This window comes from Symphalangus syndactylus, chromosome 2 (assembly GCF_028878055.3).
Source record: "Symphalangus syndactylus isolate Jambi chromosome 2, NHGRI_mSymSyn1-v2.1_pri, whole genome shotgun sequence".
NCBI lineage: Eukaryota > Metazoa > Chordata > Mammalia > Primates > Hylobatidae > Symphalangus > Symphalangus syndactylus.
This window is the reverse complement of record NC_072424.2, coordinates 96,719,558-96,736,277: the sequence shown is the minus strand read 5'-3', so window position 1 is coordinate 96,736,277 and position 16,720 is coordinate 96,719,558. Positions and strand designations below refer to the sequence as shown.

Below are 16,720 nucleotides of genomic sequence, written 5' to 3'. Positions count from 1 at the left end.
CCCACAACTGATGCTTTAGGGACAACTGATTTTTAAAATAGGTGCAAAAGCTATTCGGTGAGAAAAAGCTCTCTGAACAAATGACACTATTCATATGCAAAAAAAAATGACCTAAGATCCATACTTTGCACCACAGACAAAAATTAGCTCTAATTGGATCACAGACCTCAATATAAAACCTAAAATTCTAAAACGTGTCAGAAAACACAGAAGAGATCCTCTGTGTCCTTGGGTTAAGCAAATTCCTTGGACAGACAAAAAACAAACCTTAAGATCCGATCTGAGCCGCCGCACAGCCCTGCTCTCCCCACTTAGCCTGAGGTCACCGCTCGGGTCCCGCCCCTCTCCCCGCCCGGGACTCTCCTGGCCCCGCCCCAACCCGTCCGCTCCGCCCCGCCCCGCTGCCTCGTCTCCTCCCGGAAGAGCCGCTGGGGCAGGGAAGTTGAGGCGGTGCGCGGCCCGGCGTCGGTAGAGAGCGCAGGCCCGGCAGAGCCGCAGGCGCTAGGCCGCCCGACACAGCCCGCGCGTCCCCGCGGCCGGTGGCGCCTCGAGCGGCCACGTGCACGAGCGCACCCCGCCCCACCAGCCTTCTTGCGCCGGAGACGAACCCACCGCCTGGCTGGAGCTCTCTGGGCCCCTCGGCCTCGGGAGCAGCGCGTCCCTGGCGACTTCTGACACAGCCAGTAAGTGATAGCCGCCTCCTCCTTTCGCGGTTATGTTTTTCTCCAGTTCGTCCCAAGTCTCGTTCCCGTCTCATTACTTCAAAAACTATTCAACTCCGGGACCGGACAGGCAAGGGAGCTGCCCGGGAGAAGAGCCCAAAAAGTGTCAGAGACTGCCAAGGTGTCGTGGGGCAGGGGCTGCGTGCAGAGACCGTGTGAATTAGAAAGTTTGGAAAGCATGCCTCCAAAACTGAGCGACTCCACGTTTGCCAGGCGCCCCTGGGGCAGCCGAGCGGCCCGGAGGAGGCGCGAAATGGCGCGCCCCCGCAGTGAGAGGGGCGGAGGGAGGGGGCGGGGCCGAGGTCGCGCGTCCCGCCAGCCCGCGCGGAGAGGGCGGGGCTCCCGGCAGGTGCAGGCGGGCGGGGCGGGGCTGCCGCGATTCCCGGAGACAGCTGGGGGATGCCAGTGCAGTTAGGCACTCTCCTCTCTTCGACGCTTCGCTGTGGTCAAGAGGACAAAGTAAAGCAAATGATTTTATTTTGACCCCAAATATTCAATAAGAAAAGGAAAGAGAACGTGAAAGTTGTGAAATGACCCTTCTCAAAAAAAGTGCCTCCAGTGTCTATCTGGGTGGGTAGTAGGTACGTTTATTGAGTTAGCAAACTGCCCATAACACAGTTGATTAGTCAGTTTTGCATAGATGTTGAAAGGGAATGAAGAACAATGGTCCATATTAACCATAGAAATGCTGGCCTAACTAGGCAAAATTTAATCTGACCTTAATTGGAACGTTGAATTCTGCTACTGCCCTTTTCCTGCCTTGTGTGGAGCTGTTTTTCAAATGCTAAATTTGTGGCTCTAAATTTAATATGCTTTAATAGAATCATAGTGATTCTCTTGTAGCCACTCTTGGGAGTACAGATTTTTTTTTTTTTTTTTGGCAAAGTCCACATTGTGGAGATATTCCTTCCCAGGTGCTTTTTCGGCATTACATGTAGCTGAATTTATATTGCTTAACCAAAAACAAATTACCGTGGAGGCCATAATTTATTTCCACTCATTGTCTTGGATATACATTTACTCATTCTTACTCTCACTCTGGCCTCCTGTAGTTTTCAGGATTCTTGACCTAACTGTTGTATATACTTCTTAAACCTTTCACACCTTGCGGAATAGTAGGTTCTCAGAGAAAGCAAAATATAGCAAATAGTGTGTATGACACGTACTTAGGATGATAAACTGTGAACTTTATGGCAGTCTCCTTTAATATTTGTATTTGGAGAGTCCGGTACAATAAATGTTGGACAAATGAAATAAGTCAAATTTAAGTACACCTCTTCTCCAGTGCTCAGTCTCTTTCCAAACGAAATAAGTGTTTCTCTCTTTTTTTTTTTTTTTTTTTTTTTTTTTGAGGTGGAGTCTCGCTTTGTTCCCAGGCTGGAGTGCAGTGGCACGGTCTGGGCTCACTGCAAGCTCCTCCTCTTGCGTTCACACCATTCTGCTGCCTCAGCCTCCCGAGTAGCTGGGACTACAGGCGCCCACCACCACGCCCAGCTAATTTTTTTTTGTATTTTTTTTAGTAGAGACGGGGTTTCACCATGTTAGCAAGGATGGTCTCGATCTCCTGACCTCGTGATCCACCTGTCTCGGCCTCCCAAAGTGCTGGGATTACAGGCGTGAGCCATTGTGCCTGGCCCCAAATAAGTGTTTCTTATTTGGATAGCTTGTTTCTAACTGTCCAGTGCTACTTCTGAGATCGTCACCTCATTTAAATTTAACCTCCCTCTCCTTTGACTCCTATTCATATTGCATTTTTGACCACTGATAGAGCACTGTTTCGTTTTATTTGCCCCTTGGATTTCTGAGGACATAGAGAACCTTTTACTATACTTTTCATTTGCCAGCATAGTGCCTCGTACATGGTAGATATTAGGAAACGGACATTGAATTGGGTTTATACATATGTAATTTGTTATCCGTCTGTATACATGAAACTAGAATGGTGGTAGGTGCTTTTTATCTGTAGATACACACTTTTTAATAGAGTGCCGGGGGAATGAGATAAAGTAGTGGTATCTGCTGTATTTATTTTCAATAATACTTTTTTATTATTTGAAGACTCGGTGTTTTTTCCCCTTCCTATGTTTATCTGTTTTCTTTGCATTGTTGACAGCTGTTTCTGCAGAACCCAGTAGATTTCCTAGGGTAAGAAAGAGAAAGAAGGAAACAAATTCACTTCCAAATATGAATTTCTAAGGACAGTCTGTTAATTATTCATGTCAGAACTGGCTGTCAGTCTGATTAATGGTATGTGTTTCAGTTACATAGCAGAATACACATGAGTGTGTGTGTACACTGTGTGTACAACTAAAGAGAGAGCACGCAAAAGAATGATACTTTGTTCATATAAACAAAAGCTAGAACCAGGACTCTTGCAAAGAACTCCACTCTTACTGACCCAAGCCAAAAGATATGTTTCAGATTTTATACTTGAGAGCAAATGTGTGTGTATGGAATGTGGCCTCTTACATATATTATGTAAAATAAATACCATTATATGTCATTTAATGATGGGGATACAATCTGAGAAATTTGTCATTAGGTGATTTTGTCCTTGTGTGAACAGCATAGAGTATATTTACACAAACCTAGATGGTTCAGCCTACTACACACCTAGGCTATATGGCATAGCCTGTTGCTCTTAGGCTATAAACCTGTACATCATATTATTGTACTGAATACTGTACACAGTTGTTGTAACACAATGGTATTTATGTGTCTAAACATAGAAAAGGTACAATAAGGGTACAATATTATAATCTTATGAGACCGCTTTTATAAGTGCAGTCCAGAAATGTTATTAGGTGCATGCCTGTATATTAATGCAGGGTTAATATGAAGGAAATTTGGGGAAAAGATGGGAAATGCTTTGAACTCTTTTGGATTTTGATAATCAGTACCAACATAGTTCTTTGACTTACATTTGACTTCACTCATTTTTGAAGTACATGTACTGTGACTGTAACAGATAATTCAGATTTCATTAAGATTTGAATTCAGATATTATTTTGTGATTATAGTATGACCCAAAGCCAGTGTGATTTATAACCAATCGTTTTTGTTAAATTGTGTGTACATCTTGAGTATCAAATATATAATACGATCCTTTTTTTTTTCTTTAGTTACCTAGATTCAAGATGAATAGCGATCAAGTTACACTGGTTGGTCAAGTGTTTGAGTCATATGTTTCGGAATACCATAAGAATGATATTCTTCTAATCTTGAAGGAAAGGGATGAAGATGCTCATTACCCAGTTGTGGTTAATGCCATGACTCTGTTTGAGACCAACATGGAAATCGGGGAATATTTCAACATGTTCCCCAATGAAGTGCTTACAATTTTTGATAGTGCACTGCGAAGGTCAGCCTTGACAATTCTCCAGTCCCTTTCTCAGCCTGAGGGTGTTTCCATGAAACAGAATCTTCATGCCAGGATATCAGGTAAATCACTTAAAGATCTTACTGCCATGCTATCTTCTAGAAAGATTTTGAGAAAATATACTAGATTCAGAACACTAAGAAATAATTGATATTTATACTTAAAATATATATCTGTTACATAGTTGATGGTCACTTCTTTTAGAGCAGAATAATAATTGTGTTCTGTGGGCATGAAGTATGAGTCATGCCCACTGAGGGGAGGGAGAACGTGTGGAGACAGCAGTATACTTGTGTGTCTATATATTTCCACGTCTGTGTATAAAATTGTAATTCAAAACAGCTTTATGAGCTTTTGTGGTTACTAACAATAAAAGAACTGGTAATACAAAGAATTAGAGAAGTGATAGATCTTGTCCAGGGATCTTCAGAACTATTTTAGGAAATTAGTTATTTTTAAAGATCAGTATTAGCATTGTGTAGTCTACCTACCAGTTATTCGATACATTTTTGTTGAATGCATGACAAATTAAGCATCTTAATTGTTAAGAAACTGTAGTGGAGCAATCAGCAGCTTGGGGTGGCAAAGCTGTGTCCTTGAATTCCTGCCTCTAGGAGTTCTTGCCCCTCACTTTCTGTTTTAAAAGTGAGTTTTTTAGCAGGATGGATAGAGTTGAATTAAGAGTTTTAGGGAAAAGTGACACTATAGTGTAACAATTTTTATTTAGCTCATTGCATGGAAATAATTTCTTGGAAGGCATGGTGTGGTGAAAGAGAAGAATTGGATTTAAAGGCTACATGCCTAACCTGGGAGACTTAGTAAGTTATTTTATCTCACTGAGCCTTAGTTTCTTCACTTGCAAACCACTTCTAGAGTCCCTGTCAACCCTCTAATTAAAACAGAATTTAAATATGCCATTATTGTATAAATTAATAAAGGCTGGTACAGATTCATGCTGTTTACACGAAAGAAAGATTTGGTAAAATTAAAAGCAGGTCCAGAATATTGAGGGCAGTCTGTGATTAAGCTGGAGAACATACATACCCTTTTGTTTAAAAATTTTTACCGGCTGGGCTCGGTGGCTCACGCCTGTAGTCCCAGCACTTCGGGAGGCTGAGGCGGGCGGATTGCGAGGTCAGGAGATCGAGACCATCCTGGTTAACGGTGAAACCCCGTCTCTACAAAAAATACAAAAAAAATCAGCCGGGCATGGTGGCGGGCGCCTGTAGTCCCAGCTACTCGGGAGGCTGAGGCAGGAGAATGGTGTGAACCCAGGAGGCAGAGCTTGCAGTGAGCCGAGATTGGGCCACTGCACTCCAGCCTGGGCAACAGAGCGAGACTCTGTCTCAAAAAAAAAAAATTTAAAAAATAAATAAATAAATGTTTACCTTATAGTACATTTAAGAAGAGTGGTGATTTATAATCAATAAGGGTGCTTCCCAAGTTCCAAAAAGGTTTGGAGTCACTATAGTAGAACTTCTTGGAGGCAAGTTAAGACTCCCAAAAAGACCAAATACTTAATTTAAATGAAAAATATTATCTGCAGTTACACTTGCTAGGATAAATTAGGAAGATTATTAATCATTATGCATCAGGGTACTAGATAATCTCTTGATGGGATCAAGAAAAAGGGTCCCCCGCTCCCAGCCTTTTTGAAAAATTAGAGATGGAGTCTCACTCTGTTGCCCAGGTTGGTATTAAACTCCCAAGCTCAAGTGATCCTCCTGCTTTGGCCTCCCAAAGTGTTAGGATCATACATGTGAGGCCAGGCGCGGTGGCTCATGCCTGTAATCCCAGCACTTTGGGAGGCCGAGGCAGGCGGATCACGAGGTCAGGAGATCGAGACCATCCTGGCCAACACGGTGAAACCCCGTCTCTACTAAAAATACAAAAAATTAGCCGGGCGTGGTTTCAGGCGCCTGTAGTCCCAGCTACGTGGGAGGCTGAGGCAGGAGAATGGCGTGAACCCGGGAGGCGGAGCTTGCAGTGAGCCAAGATAGTGCCACTGCACTCCGGCCTGGGCAAAAGAGCGAGCCTCCGTCTCAAAAAAAAAAAAAAAAAAAAATTATACACGTGAGCCATTGTGTCTGGCCAATGTTTCCTATTAATAAATTTGCAAAAGGATTATTAAGGGGGACTTTAGTTAATGTTGTCAAAATGCTATTTAGGAAATAGTTTTAGGCTGCCATTATTTTCAGATACCTTTCCATACTCAGTTTAAGTAATACAATCCTGTCTGCCTAAGTGACCCTATCAGTTTCAGGTGAATTTAGCTTATTTTTTCAATTCTCTGAAAAAGTAAGTTACAAATTATGTTACTACTAAACAAAACATCAGTAGGCATTTGCTAGGATCTTGGGAAACCAAAAAGAATATAGTTTTTCCCTCCTTTAAAAAACTCAGGGCTGTATGGCAGGCAGACAGCTATATAGTCAAATATTTACCAGATGGTGTATGCATGCCTACAGATACATGCGTATGCATATATTAAGCATTACTGTATGAGAGCTTAATGGAAACTTTAATGTGTGATGCATGCCTCACTCAAGGTATGTTGTTTTTTGTTTTTGTTTTTGAGACAGGGTCTCGCTCTGTTGTCCAGGCTGGAGTCCAGTGATGCAATCTTGTCTCACTGCAACCTCTGCCTCCCGGGTTCAAGCAGTCCTCCTGTCTCAGCCTCCCAAGTAGCTGGGATTACAGGCACGTGCCACCACGGCCAGCTAATTTTTGTATTTTTGGTAGAGACAGAGTTTTGCCGTGTTGCTCAGGCTGGTCTTGAACTCCTGGCCTCAGGTGATCTGCCCACCTCGGCCTCCCAAAGTGCTGGGATTGCAGGCATGAGCCATGGTGCCCGGCCAGAATTAATGTTTAAATAGTGCTTGCTATATGCCGAGTAATATTTTCAGAAACTTTACATGTATGAATTCTTTTTTTTTTTTTTTTTTGAGACAGGGCCTAACTCTGTTTCCCAGGCTGGAATGCAGTTGCACAACAATCATAGCTCACTGCAGTCTCTGACTTCTGGGCATAAGCAATCCTCCCACCTCAGCCTCCTGGGTAGCTGGGACTACAGGCATGTGCCACCACACTCAGCTATTTAAATTTTTTTTTTTTTTTTTTTTTTTTTTGTAGAAGTGGGGTCTCTGTGTTGCTCAGGCTGGTCTTGAACTCCTAGCCTCAAGTGATCCTTCTGCTTCAGCCTCCCAAAGTACTGGGATTACAGGTGTAAGCTATGAATTCTTCTAGTTTTTTTATTACTCTGTGTGATGGGTTCTGTTGTTATTTTATAGATGAGAGATCTAAGAGGTTACAACTTGGCCAAGGTCACACAGCTAGTAAGTGACAGAGTTGTGACTCAAACCTAAGCATTCTAGCTCAAGTCTGTATTCTTTGTTTTTTTTGAGATGGAGTCTCACTCTGTTTCCCAAGCCGGAGTGCACAAGTGCAATCTCGGCTCACTGCAACCTCTGCCTCCCAGGTTCAAGCGATTCTCCTGCCTCAGCCTCCCAAGTAGCTGGGATTACAGGCATGTGCCACTACACCCGGCTAATTTTTGTATTTTTAGTAGAGACGGTTTCACCGTGTTGGCCAGCCTGGTTTCGAACTCCTGACCTCAGGTGATCCGCCCACCTTGGCCTCCCCAGTTCTGGGATTACAAGCATGAGCCACCGTGCCTGGCCTGAGTCTGTATTCTTAACCACTGCATTGCTTCTTAGTGTGGGCATTTTTGAGAAGCAGAGTGAAGAGGAAAGCACTGAGACAAAGGGAGCACTGTATGTGAAAAAGTGCACAGAAGTCTTGATGAAACAGGAAGCCAGTCACAAAAGTCCCTATAGTCTAGTCCAGATTTGGTTCCTTATTCTTAGATCTGTGGCAAGCCATAGAAGGGTAAAAGAAAAGGAGATTTGGTCTTCATTATGTTTTGCTTGGGTTACTCTAGAAGCAATGGGGCATATGGTGTTTTATTCTTCCATTCTAAGATGCTATTTACAGTAAGAAACACTATCAAATTGAAGATAGCTTTCTAGGAATAAAAGTACAATTAAATTACACAGCTTTGTTGTTAAACTAGAATTTGTTTTTAAGCCAAAAATAACAAGTGTCTGTCTATACAGTTTATATTATGTAAGACTTCATTGATACATTACTTCATCACATTGAAAATCTGAAGACTTTTCTTTCTTTTCTTTTTTTTTTTTTTTTTTTTTTTGAGACAAGAGTTTCGCTCTTGTTACCCAGTCTGTAGTGCAGTGGCACGATCTCGGCTCACCGCAACCTCCGCCTCCCAGGTTCAAGCGATTCTCTTGCCTCATCCTCCCGAGTAGCTAGGATTACAGGCATGCGCCACCACACCTGGCTAATTTTTTGTATTTTTAGTAGAGATGGGGTTTCTCCATGTTGGTCAGGCTGGTCTCAAACTCCCAACCTCAGGTGATCCACCTGCCTCGGCCTCCCAAAGTGCTGGGATTACAGGCATGAGCCACCTCGTCCAGCCAAAAATCCAAAGGCTTTTCTAAATTTTCCTAGCAATCTGTAATCTCATTGGGCATTCTTCAGTTATGCATAACATTGGAGTAACACCACATTTTCTGTAATGTGGTTCTTCTGATCTTAGTTTTTCTTGTTTTAATATACTGACTATATAATTTAAACTGAACAATCAATTTGCATCGGAAGCAGAACTGAGATGAGGGGACTAGAAATGGGAGGCAAAAATGATATTTCTTTAGGGCCAAGGAAGAGAGAATGAATATTTCAGAAACCCAAAGAATTTTTGTTAAAGTAAGTTTTCTTAACCTTTTTTTTTCTGTTCTCCTTTTTAACCTTCCTTCTTAGAAGTAATTATTGGTACATTCTGTTTATATTTCGAGAAGCAAATTGGGTTAATTATCATATTTCCCACTCGAGTATCCTTCTGTATATGTACAATAGAGAGTACTTAGTGACTGTTTGCAAACATAAAAATAAAATTATTTAAAAAAATTATTTTAATAACCATGTGACCCAGCAATTCTACTCCTTAGGTGTATGCCCAAGATAATCGAAAAAAGTTCAAACAAGAGTTTGCATACAAATGTTTGTAGTAGCATTATTCATAATAGCCAAAAAGTGGAAACGACCTAAATGTCCATCAACTAATAAATGAATAAACAAAATATGGTGTATCTGAACAGTGGAATGTTATTTAGTCATAAAAAGAGTGAAGTACTGTATATGTTACAACAGGAATGAATCTTGAAAACATTATTCTAAGTAAATGAAGCCAGATTCAAAAGACCACATATTGTATGATTTTGTTCAGATATCCCTGACTTACAATTTTTTGACTTTATGAGTATGTGAAAGTGATTCAGTAGAAACCATACCTTGAGCACCCATTAATTATTGTTTGTCATTTTTAGTGTAGTATTCAGTAAATAACATGAAATAGTCAACACTGAATTATAAAATAGGGCTTGTGTTAGATTATTTTGCCCAGCTGTAGGCTAATGTTAGTATTCTGAATATGTTCAAGGTAGGCTAGGTAGGCTAAGCTGTGATGTTCAGTGGGTTAGGTGTACTAAATGCACTTTCAACTTACAACATTTTCAATTTACAATGGGTTTATTGAAATGTAACCCCATTGTAAATCACGGAGCATCTATGTGTGAAATTTCCAGAATAGGTAAATTCACGAAGACCAAAAGTAGATCAATGGTTGCCAGCAGCCAGGGTTACAGAAGAATGGGGAGTGACTGCTACTGGGTACAGAGTTTCTTTTTGAAATTATGAAAATGTTCTGGAATTAGTGGTGATGGTTGTACAATATTGTGAATATACTAATTACCACTGAATTATGTACTTTATAGGGTAAATTTTATGGTATGTGAATTATATCTTGCTTTTTTTTAAGTATTCATATATTTTTTTAAAGTATTCATGTAGGGAGCAAAATAAATGTAACTGAGAATCTACAAGCAGTGTTAAGATGTATTACAATATACATTCCAGTTAAGGCCAGGTAAACAAGAGAGAGAGATCTCTGGGCTGTTTCTTGTTTTTTAACATTCTAGGATATGAACGAAAAGTGTGTCTCCCTTAATGGCAAAATGTGATGCAATCTGAATTAATGTAAATAATGAATATGTTCGTTAGAAAACGGGCAAGTCAGTCTTAGAAGCATAGAAAAAAGAGTCATAGCGGCAAATGTTGGCAATGGCCACCTTGTTTGTCTATACACTCTGCAGTGTATTGAGAGAATTTCAGCCAACCATCAGAGAAAATTCAAGTCTATCTGTAGACTTGTAACCTGTAACAGTAGGTTAACATAGCCTGGCACCTTAAACATTCAGTTACTCTAGTTTGCTTTTTCCCCTCATACTTCCTAAATTGGCTTTCAATCAGATAGATGTATCAACTAGGAGAAAATATGCTGACCATAGAAACTTAAGGTATAATGATTCCTATTATGGCATTTCTCATGGGCTGGACAATCTGATAGATGGGCCTTCAGTAGGCGTACTTACCTGGTTTTTGAACCGCTAAATACTGAGGACAAGACAGGAGACATGAACCAGCATAACAGTTGCTATTTCAATAAACCTGTTAGGAATTAGCCTTTATAGCCAGCATCTTTCCACCCCAATGGTGCAATGTAGCCAAACATGAGAAAGAGGAAATTTCCACATAAGATTTTCCTCCTCCCCTCCCCTCCCCTCCCCTTCCCTCTTCCCTTCTCTTTTTCTCCTTCTCCTTCCCTCCTTCCTTCCTCCCTCCCTCCCTCTCTTTCTTTCTTTCTTTTTTTTTTGGACAGAGTCTTCCTCTATTCCCCAAACTGGAGTTCAGTGGAGTGACCATGGTTACTGTAGCCTTGACCCCCTGGGCTCAAGAGATCCTCCCACTTCAGCCCTACCAAGTTGCTGGGGCTATAGGCATGCACCACCATGCCCAGCTGATTTTTTAATTTTTTATAAGGATGGAGTCCCACTATGTTGCCCAGGCTAGTCTTGAACTCCTGGGCCCCAGCGGTTCTCCTACCTTGGCTTCACAAGTGTGAGCCACAGTACCCAGACTGAGTAAGAATTTTCTTTGGCATTTTGCACCTTTTCTGTTGCCTGTTTTTTTATTTATTTATTTATTTAATTTATTTATTTATTTATTTTTATTATACTTTAGGTTTTAGGGTACATGTGCACAATGTGCAGGTTTGTTACATATGTATCCATGTGCCATGTTGATTTCCTGCACCCATTAACTCGTCGTTTAGCATTAGGTATATCTCCTAATGCTGTCCCTCCCCCTCCCCGCACCTGACAACAGTCCCCGGAGTGTGATGTTCCCCTTCCTGTGTCCATGAGTTCTCATTGTTCAATTCCCACCTATGAGTGAGAACATGCGGTGTTTGGTTTTTTGTCCTTGCGATAGTTTACTGAGAATGATGTTTTCCAGTTTCATCCATGTCCCTACAAAGGACACGAACTCATCATTTTTTATGGCTGCATAGTATTCCGTGGTGTATATGTGCCACATTTTCTTAATCCAGTTGCCTGTTTTTTAATGTTGAAAAACACGAGGCTTTTATAGGATAAGGTGATGTTGTGGGTAAACCGCTAGGTAAGTCAGGGCTCAAAAACACTGTCATATTTATGTATTAATAAATTCTGAGTCTGACTGGAAAAGTAACTTTCTAGCGCTGTGGAACTCTTTGGTCGTCATGCTACCATCTCTATCGGTCTGCTGCGTGATTTACTAAAATAATCATCAGTTGATTTTATCTGTGGCAAGCGGCAATATATTTTTTGTTAAATGCCGTTAAAATTATATACTTTAGATCCTACTGAGATAGCCCTCTTGTGAGAATAAGTCCTTTTTAAAATCCTGGTTATTATATCTAGCTATTTGCTTTAAAACATGGTCTACTCATTGTGCAGTATCTGGATTAAAAAAAACTCTACTGATAACTATTATTTGCAATAATTCTTTATATTTTCTTAATAGAGTTGATGATCTGATTTTTTCTTAGTAAAACACGATCTTTTTTTTTCCCCTGAAATTAAAATTTATCTTTCAGGAAATAGGAGAAGAATATATCCCTCGGAGTCAAATCTCAAGATTGAAGTTGATGCTGTTTTTTTGTTTTCTCCATCAGGTTTGCCTGTCTGTCCTGAGCTGGTGAGGGAACACATACCTAAAACCAAGGATGTGGGACACTTTTTATCTGTCACTGGGACAGTGATTCGAACAAGTCTGGTAAAGGTTCTGGAGTTTGAGCGGGATTACATGTGTAACAAATGCAAGCATGTGTTTGTGATCAAGGCTGACTTCGAGCAGTATTACACCTTTTGCCGGCCATCCTCGTGTCCCAGCTTGGAGAGCTGTGATTCCTCTAAATTCACTTGCCTCTCAGGCTTGTCTTCGTCTCCAACCAAGTGTAGAGATTACCAGGAAATCAAAATTCAGGAACAGGTAAATAATCACATAAACGAGATAAATAACAAATTTGAAGAAGTGTTTTTCAGCTATGGGCACATTGGTAGGATTAGGGAACACAGAATGGATACAAATGTACTTGTGTTGTCACTTTGTGGACGATCAAGCTTGAAACTGTTCCACATATATCTGAATATAGTCTTTAGAAACCATGCAATCATCCTTTTTAGGTAGAGCATTGACAAGAAAGTTGTGAAATGACTTAATTGTGTTAAAATTAAAGAAGAATATTTAAGAAGTCCACCCTAGCTGTTCTTAACTGAAGAGTAGAAGAAAATTAATGTTCTTAGCTAAGGGATAGAAGATTAATTAATGCTTAAATGGTTAAACATTGGAGTGGCCAGGCATGGTGGCTTGTGCTTATAATCGCAGCTACTCAGGAAGCTGAGGCAGGAAGATCACTTGAACCAAGGAGTTCTGGGCGGCAGTGAGCTACGGATCGTGCCTCTGCATTCTAGCCTGGTTGACAGAGCGAGACCCTGTCTCTGAAAAAAAAAAAAAAAAATCACATTGGAGTGAACAAGATTTGGAGTTTGGACCCACTCTTATTTGCTGTGCTAAATGAAGTATTTGTAAACACTTTAACAAGTAAGGGTGAGCCTGATTTTCATTTGCTTGCAGCTTAAACACAAAGGTTTATTCTTATCTAACATAATTAAGAGATAGGCAGTTCAAGGCTAGTTCACTGTGGAGAACTCAGACTCTTGTCTTTCTGTTCAACCATTCGTTTCTTTGCTTTTTTTTTTGAGAAGAAGTTTCACTGTTGTTGCCCAGGCTGGAGTTCAATGGTGTGATCTTGACTCACTGTAACCTCTACCTCCTGGGTTCAGGCATTTCTCCTGTCTTAGCCTCCTGAATAGCTGGGATTACGGGCATGTGCCACCTCGCCTGGCTAATTCTGTATTTTTAGTAGAGACAGGGTTTCGCAGTGTTGGTCAGGCTGGTCTCAAACCCTCTAACCTCAGATGATCCACCCACATTGGCCCCCCAAAGTGCTGGGATTACAGATGTGAGCCACCACACCCGGCCTCAACCATTCTTAATACATGGCTTCTCTTCTGATGATTGGCTATGGGCCAGGATGCTGGCTACAACTCCATCACATGTGTGTTGTAGTCAGAGAACAATAGGCAAAAGTGCCTACCACCTAACAAATTCTCCACTTAAGCAGTCTCCTTGCAAGTCTCTTGCATTGTCTGCTTATGATATCTCATTGGTCAGAGTTCCATCATATGACCATACCTATGTTCAGTGTTCAAGGGAGCCTGGGAAATAACAGTCTTTGTATTAGGCGCATGTCCACATGGAATAAAACTAGGGTTCTGTTACTAAGGAGTAATCATAGGGACTGGGTGATTTGTCCCAGGTCTTTTGATTAGTGATCAGGAAAGAAATACCCCTCTTTTCTAGATAAAGTTAACTTTGTTATTAAATTTAGTAGTTGGAGCATACGTTTACTTTGACCATCTGCCAGGTAGATTATATAGATTATATTTGGAGATATTTTCCATATGTGTATTTTATTTAGTAAATTCTTAAATTGATAGTAGACATAGTTTTCAGGAAAAATTACTTAAATCCCCATTATAATTAAATTGTATGATATACCAGAGAAATAAAAATAGTAATTTCAAATACTGCTAGACTTCTGGATACTTAACATGTATTTAAGCATACTCAGAATCTGTTTTCTTTTCTTTGCTAGGTTCAAAGGCTATCTGTTGGAAGTATTCCACGATCTATGAAGGTTATTCTGGAAGATGACTTAGTGGATAGTTGCAAATCTGGTAAGAATAGGGGAATTTTTTTTAGCTTGTGTAGGTAGTGCTAAAGTATTGATTAGGAAAAGCCACTTTTTATTTTCCCAAGATCACTGGCAAGAGAAATGTAGAGCTTTAATTGCTCACCTTGAGATTAGAAACTGGCAGGTGGGAAGTGATAGCAGGAAGAGAGCTGGGCTAGATCTATACAACATCAGCTAGTCCAGGTGCTTGTTTTATGAATGAAGAACCTGACTTGTCTAAGGTCACTTAGAGAGTTAAGTGGCATAACTGGAACATGAATCCAGAACCACTGATGTCTAATTTAAGGCTCTTTTCCGTGCACTGTAGCTTAACAGCAGGAACTTTTAAAAATGTAGTGGATTTAGTGGGCATTTTTATAAAATGAATTAGAGAATGTGACTCTGTTAAATGCTGCTGCGTGTCTTATTGGTGCTTAGAAGAAAGGACGTCATTCCTCTCTGCTCTGTGCTGGTGACACCATGATTGGAGTCACTGATTTTAGTCTGCTGTCTTCTGAGGGTTCTCAGTGTTTTCATTGGCCGATACCTGAATTGGGAGGGTACTTGAAACCCATACTCAATGAAGAACTATACATGTTTAGCATGGAGAAGCCTGAGGAAGGACGTGACAGCCAACTTTCAATAGTTAGAAGACTGTCACATAGAAATAGAATTGTAGTTACATAAGATGCTGTTGGGATTCAGTGGGATAAGCCACAAGGAGGTAGATTTTGACTCAATACCTGATAATTAGAGGTGTCTAACATGGGCCTTAGATGGTGATGAGTTCTTTTTCTCATAGACAGTCAAGCACAGCATATACAGTACATTGTTAGGGATTTAGGCCCTACAGTGGCGGTTGATCTGGATAATCTGCAATGTGCCAGGCAATTTAAAGACTTTCTGAGCCTCAGAACTGTTCTGGAAATCTGAGAGTTCCGAAAGCCTGGTTGTTCCAGTGTCATTCTGAGCTTATGCTTTACTCTTCAGGCCAACAAGACTGGTCCTGAGCTCTCCTTTGTCCCTGTCAACTCATCATGTTCCCTCTCCTCACTGGGGAGACTAAGAAGAAATCAGACTTAAAAATATTTGTGGAAGGGTGATGTTTTAGTCATTTTGGGCTGTTAGTCCATTCTTGCGTTGCTATAAAGAAATACCTGGGATGGGGCAATTTATAAAGAAAAGAGGTTTAATTGGCTCACAGTTCCACAGGCTGTACAGGAAGCATGGTGCAGACATAGGCCCAGCTTCTTCTGAGACATCAGGAAGTTTACAATCATGGCAGAAGGGAGAGGGGGAGCAGGCACATCACATGGTGAAAGCAGGAGCAAGAGTGGGGAGGGAGGAGGTGCCACACACATTTAAATGAACAGAGCTCATTCGAACTCAGAGTGAGAGCTCCTTTATCACCAAAAGGATGGCCCAAGCCATTCATGAGGGATCCACCTGCATGATCCAGACACCTCCTACTGGGCCTCACCTCCAATACTAGGGATTATATCTCAACATGAGATTTGAGTGGGGACAGTTATCCAAACTATATCAGGCTGCTCTAACAAATCACCATAGACTGGGTGGCTTCAACAACAAATATTTATTTCTCACAGTTTTGGAGGCTGGAGGTTGGAGATCAGGATGCCAGTGTCTTTGGATTCTGGTGAGGGACCTCTTCTAGGTTGCAGATAGCCGACGTATATGAACGTACAGTTGTCTAAATAGTATACTAATGAGATAACAGCTTTGATTATGGATTGCTTGCTAAGCAACCCCAGAATATGTCAAAATACCTTGCTCATATAGGACTAGATTTTAACCTAAATCTGTAATACCTGTCTCAGCAAAGCAGTTCTTATATAAGCTCAGCCTGAACATGAAAATATCTGTCAATTGAGAATAAGATCTTTTCATGCAGTTCATCTAAACTGAATTCTTTCTGTACTGGAAATAAGTCTTAAGTTGTTTTTCTTTCAGATGTCATTAATAATGAAGGATGGATAGAAGCAATCTATCAACAACTATTTTTTCATGTATCCTTAGCTATAAACCTCTGTGGGAATCAAAAGACATAAATAGTATATAATCCTTGCCCTTCAGGAATTTACAATTTAGTTAGGAACCCCACTTTGGCATGTGCAGAGTAATGAAGTTGGAGGGTGTGTGCTGGTAAATGTCAGTGCCGCAGGAGATCCGAGAGATGGGTCTGACTGGCAATGGCTGCAGTAGTAAAGATGCCGCAGATGATATAGGGGCACGGAGAGACTGGATTGTAGAAAAGTAAGAATTTTAGCTTCCTGAAAATAACATTGCTTGTAACATTACTTTTGAAAAATACAGAAGTTTAAGGTGAATATCTTTTGTCTTGGACTA

General features: G+C 40.9%; 1 protein-coding gene across 5 annotated transcripts in view; it reads left to right on the top strand.

Annotated features, from left to right (window-relative positions):
• Nucleotides 1-452: 452 nt before the first annotated feature.
• Nucleotides 453-16,720, top strand: part of MCM9 (minichromosome maintenance 9 homologous recombination repair factor) — a 129,986-nt gene continuing 113,718 nt past the window's right edge. For 2 of the 5 annotated variants that reach the window (XM_063620729.1, XM_055262693.2), the window contains exons 1-4: nucleotides 554-683; nucleotides 3,845-4,163; nucleotides 12,230-12,546; nucleotides 14,276-14,357. In XM_063620729.1, the coding sequence (XP_063476799.1) occupies nucleotides 3,860-4,163; nucleotides 12,230-12,546; nucleotides 14,276-14,357 (703 nt within the window). In that variant the 5' untranslated portion in view covers nucleotides 554-683; nucleotides 3,845-3,859. Of the gene's footprint in view, nucleotides 684-3,844; nucleotides 4,164-7,233; nucleotides 7,325-12,229; nucleotides 12,547-14,275; nucleotides 14,358-16,720 lie in introns of those variants that run through there. The other 3 variants (XM_055262703.2, XM_055262713.2, XM_055262686.2) reach the window with 2 other exon arrangements.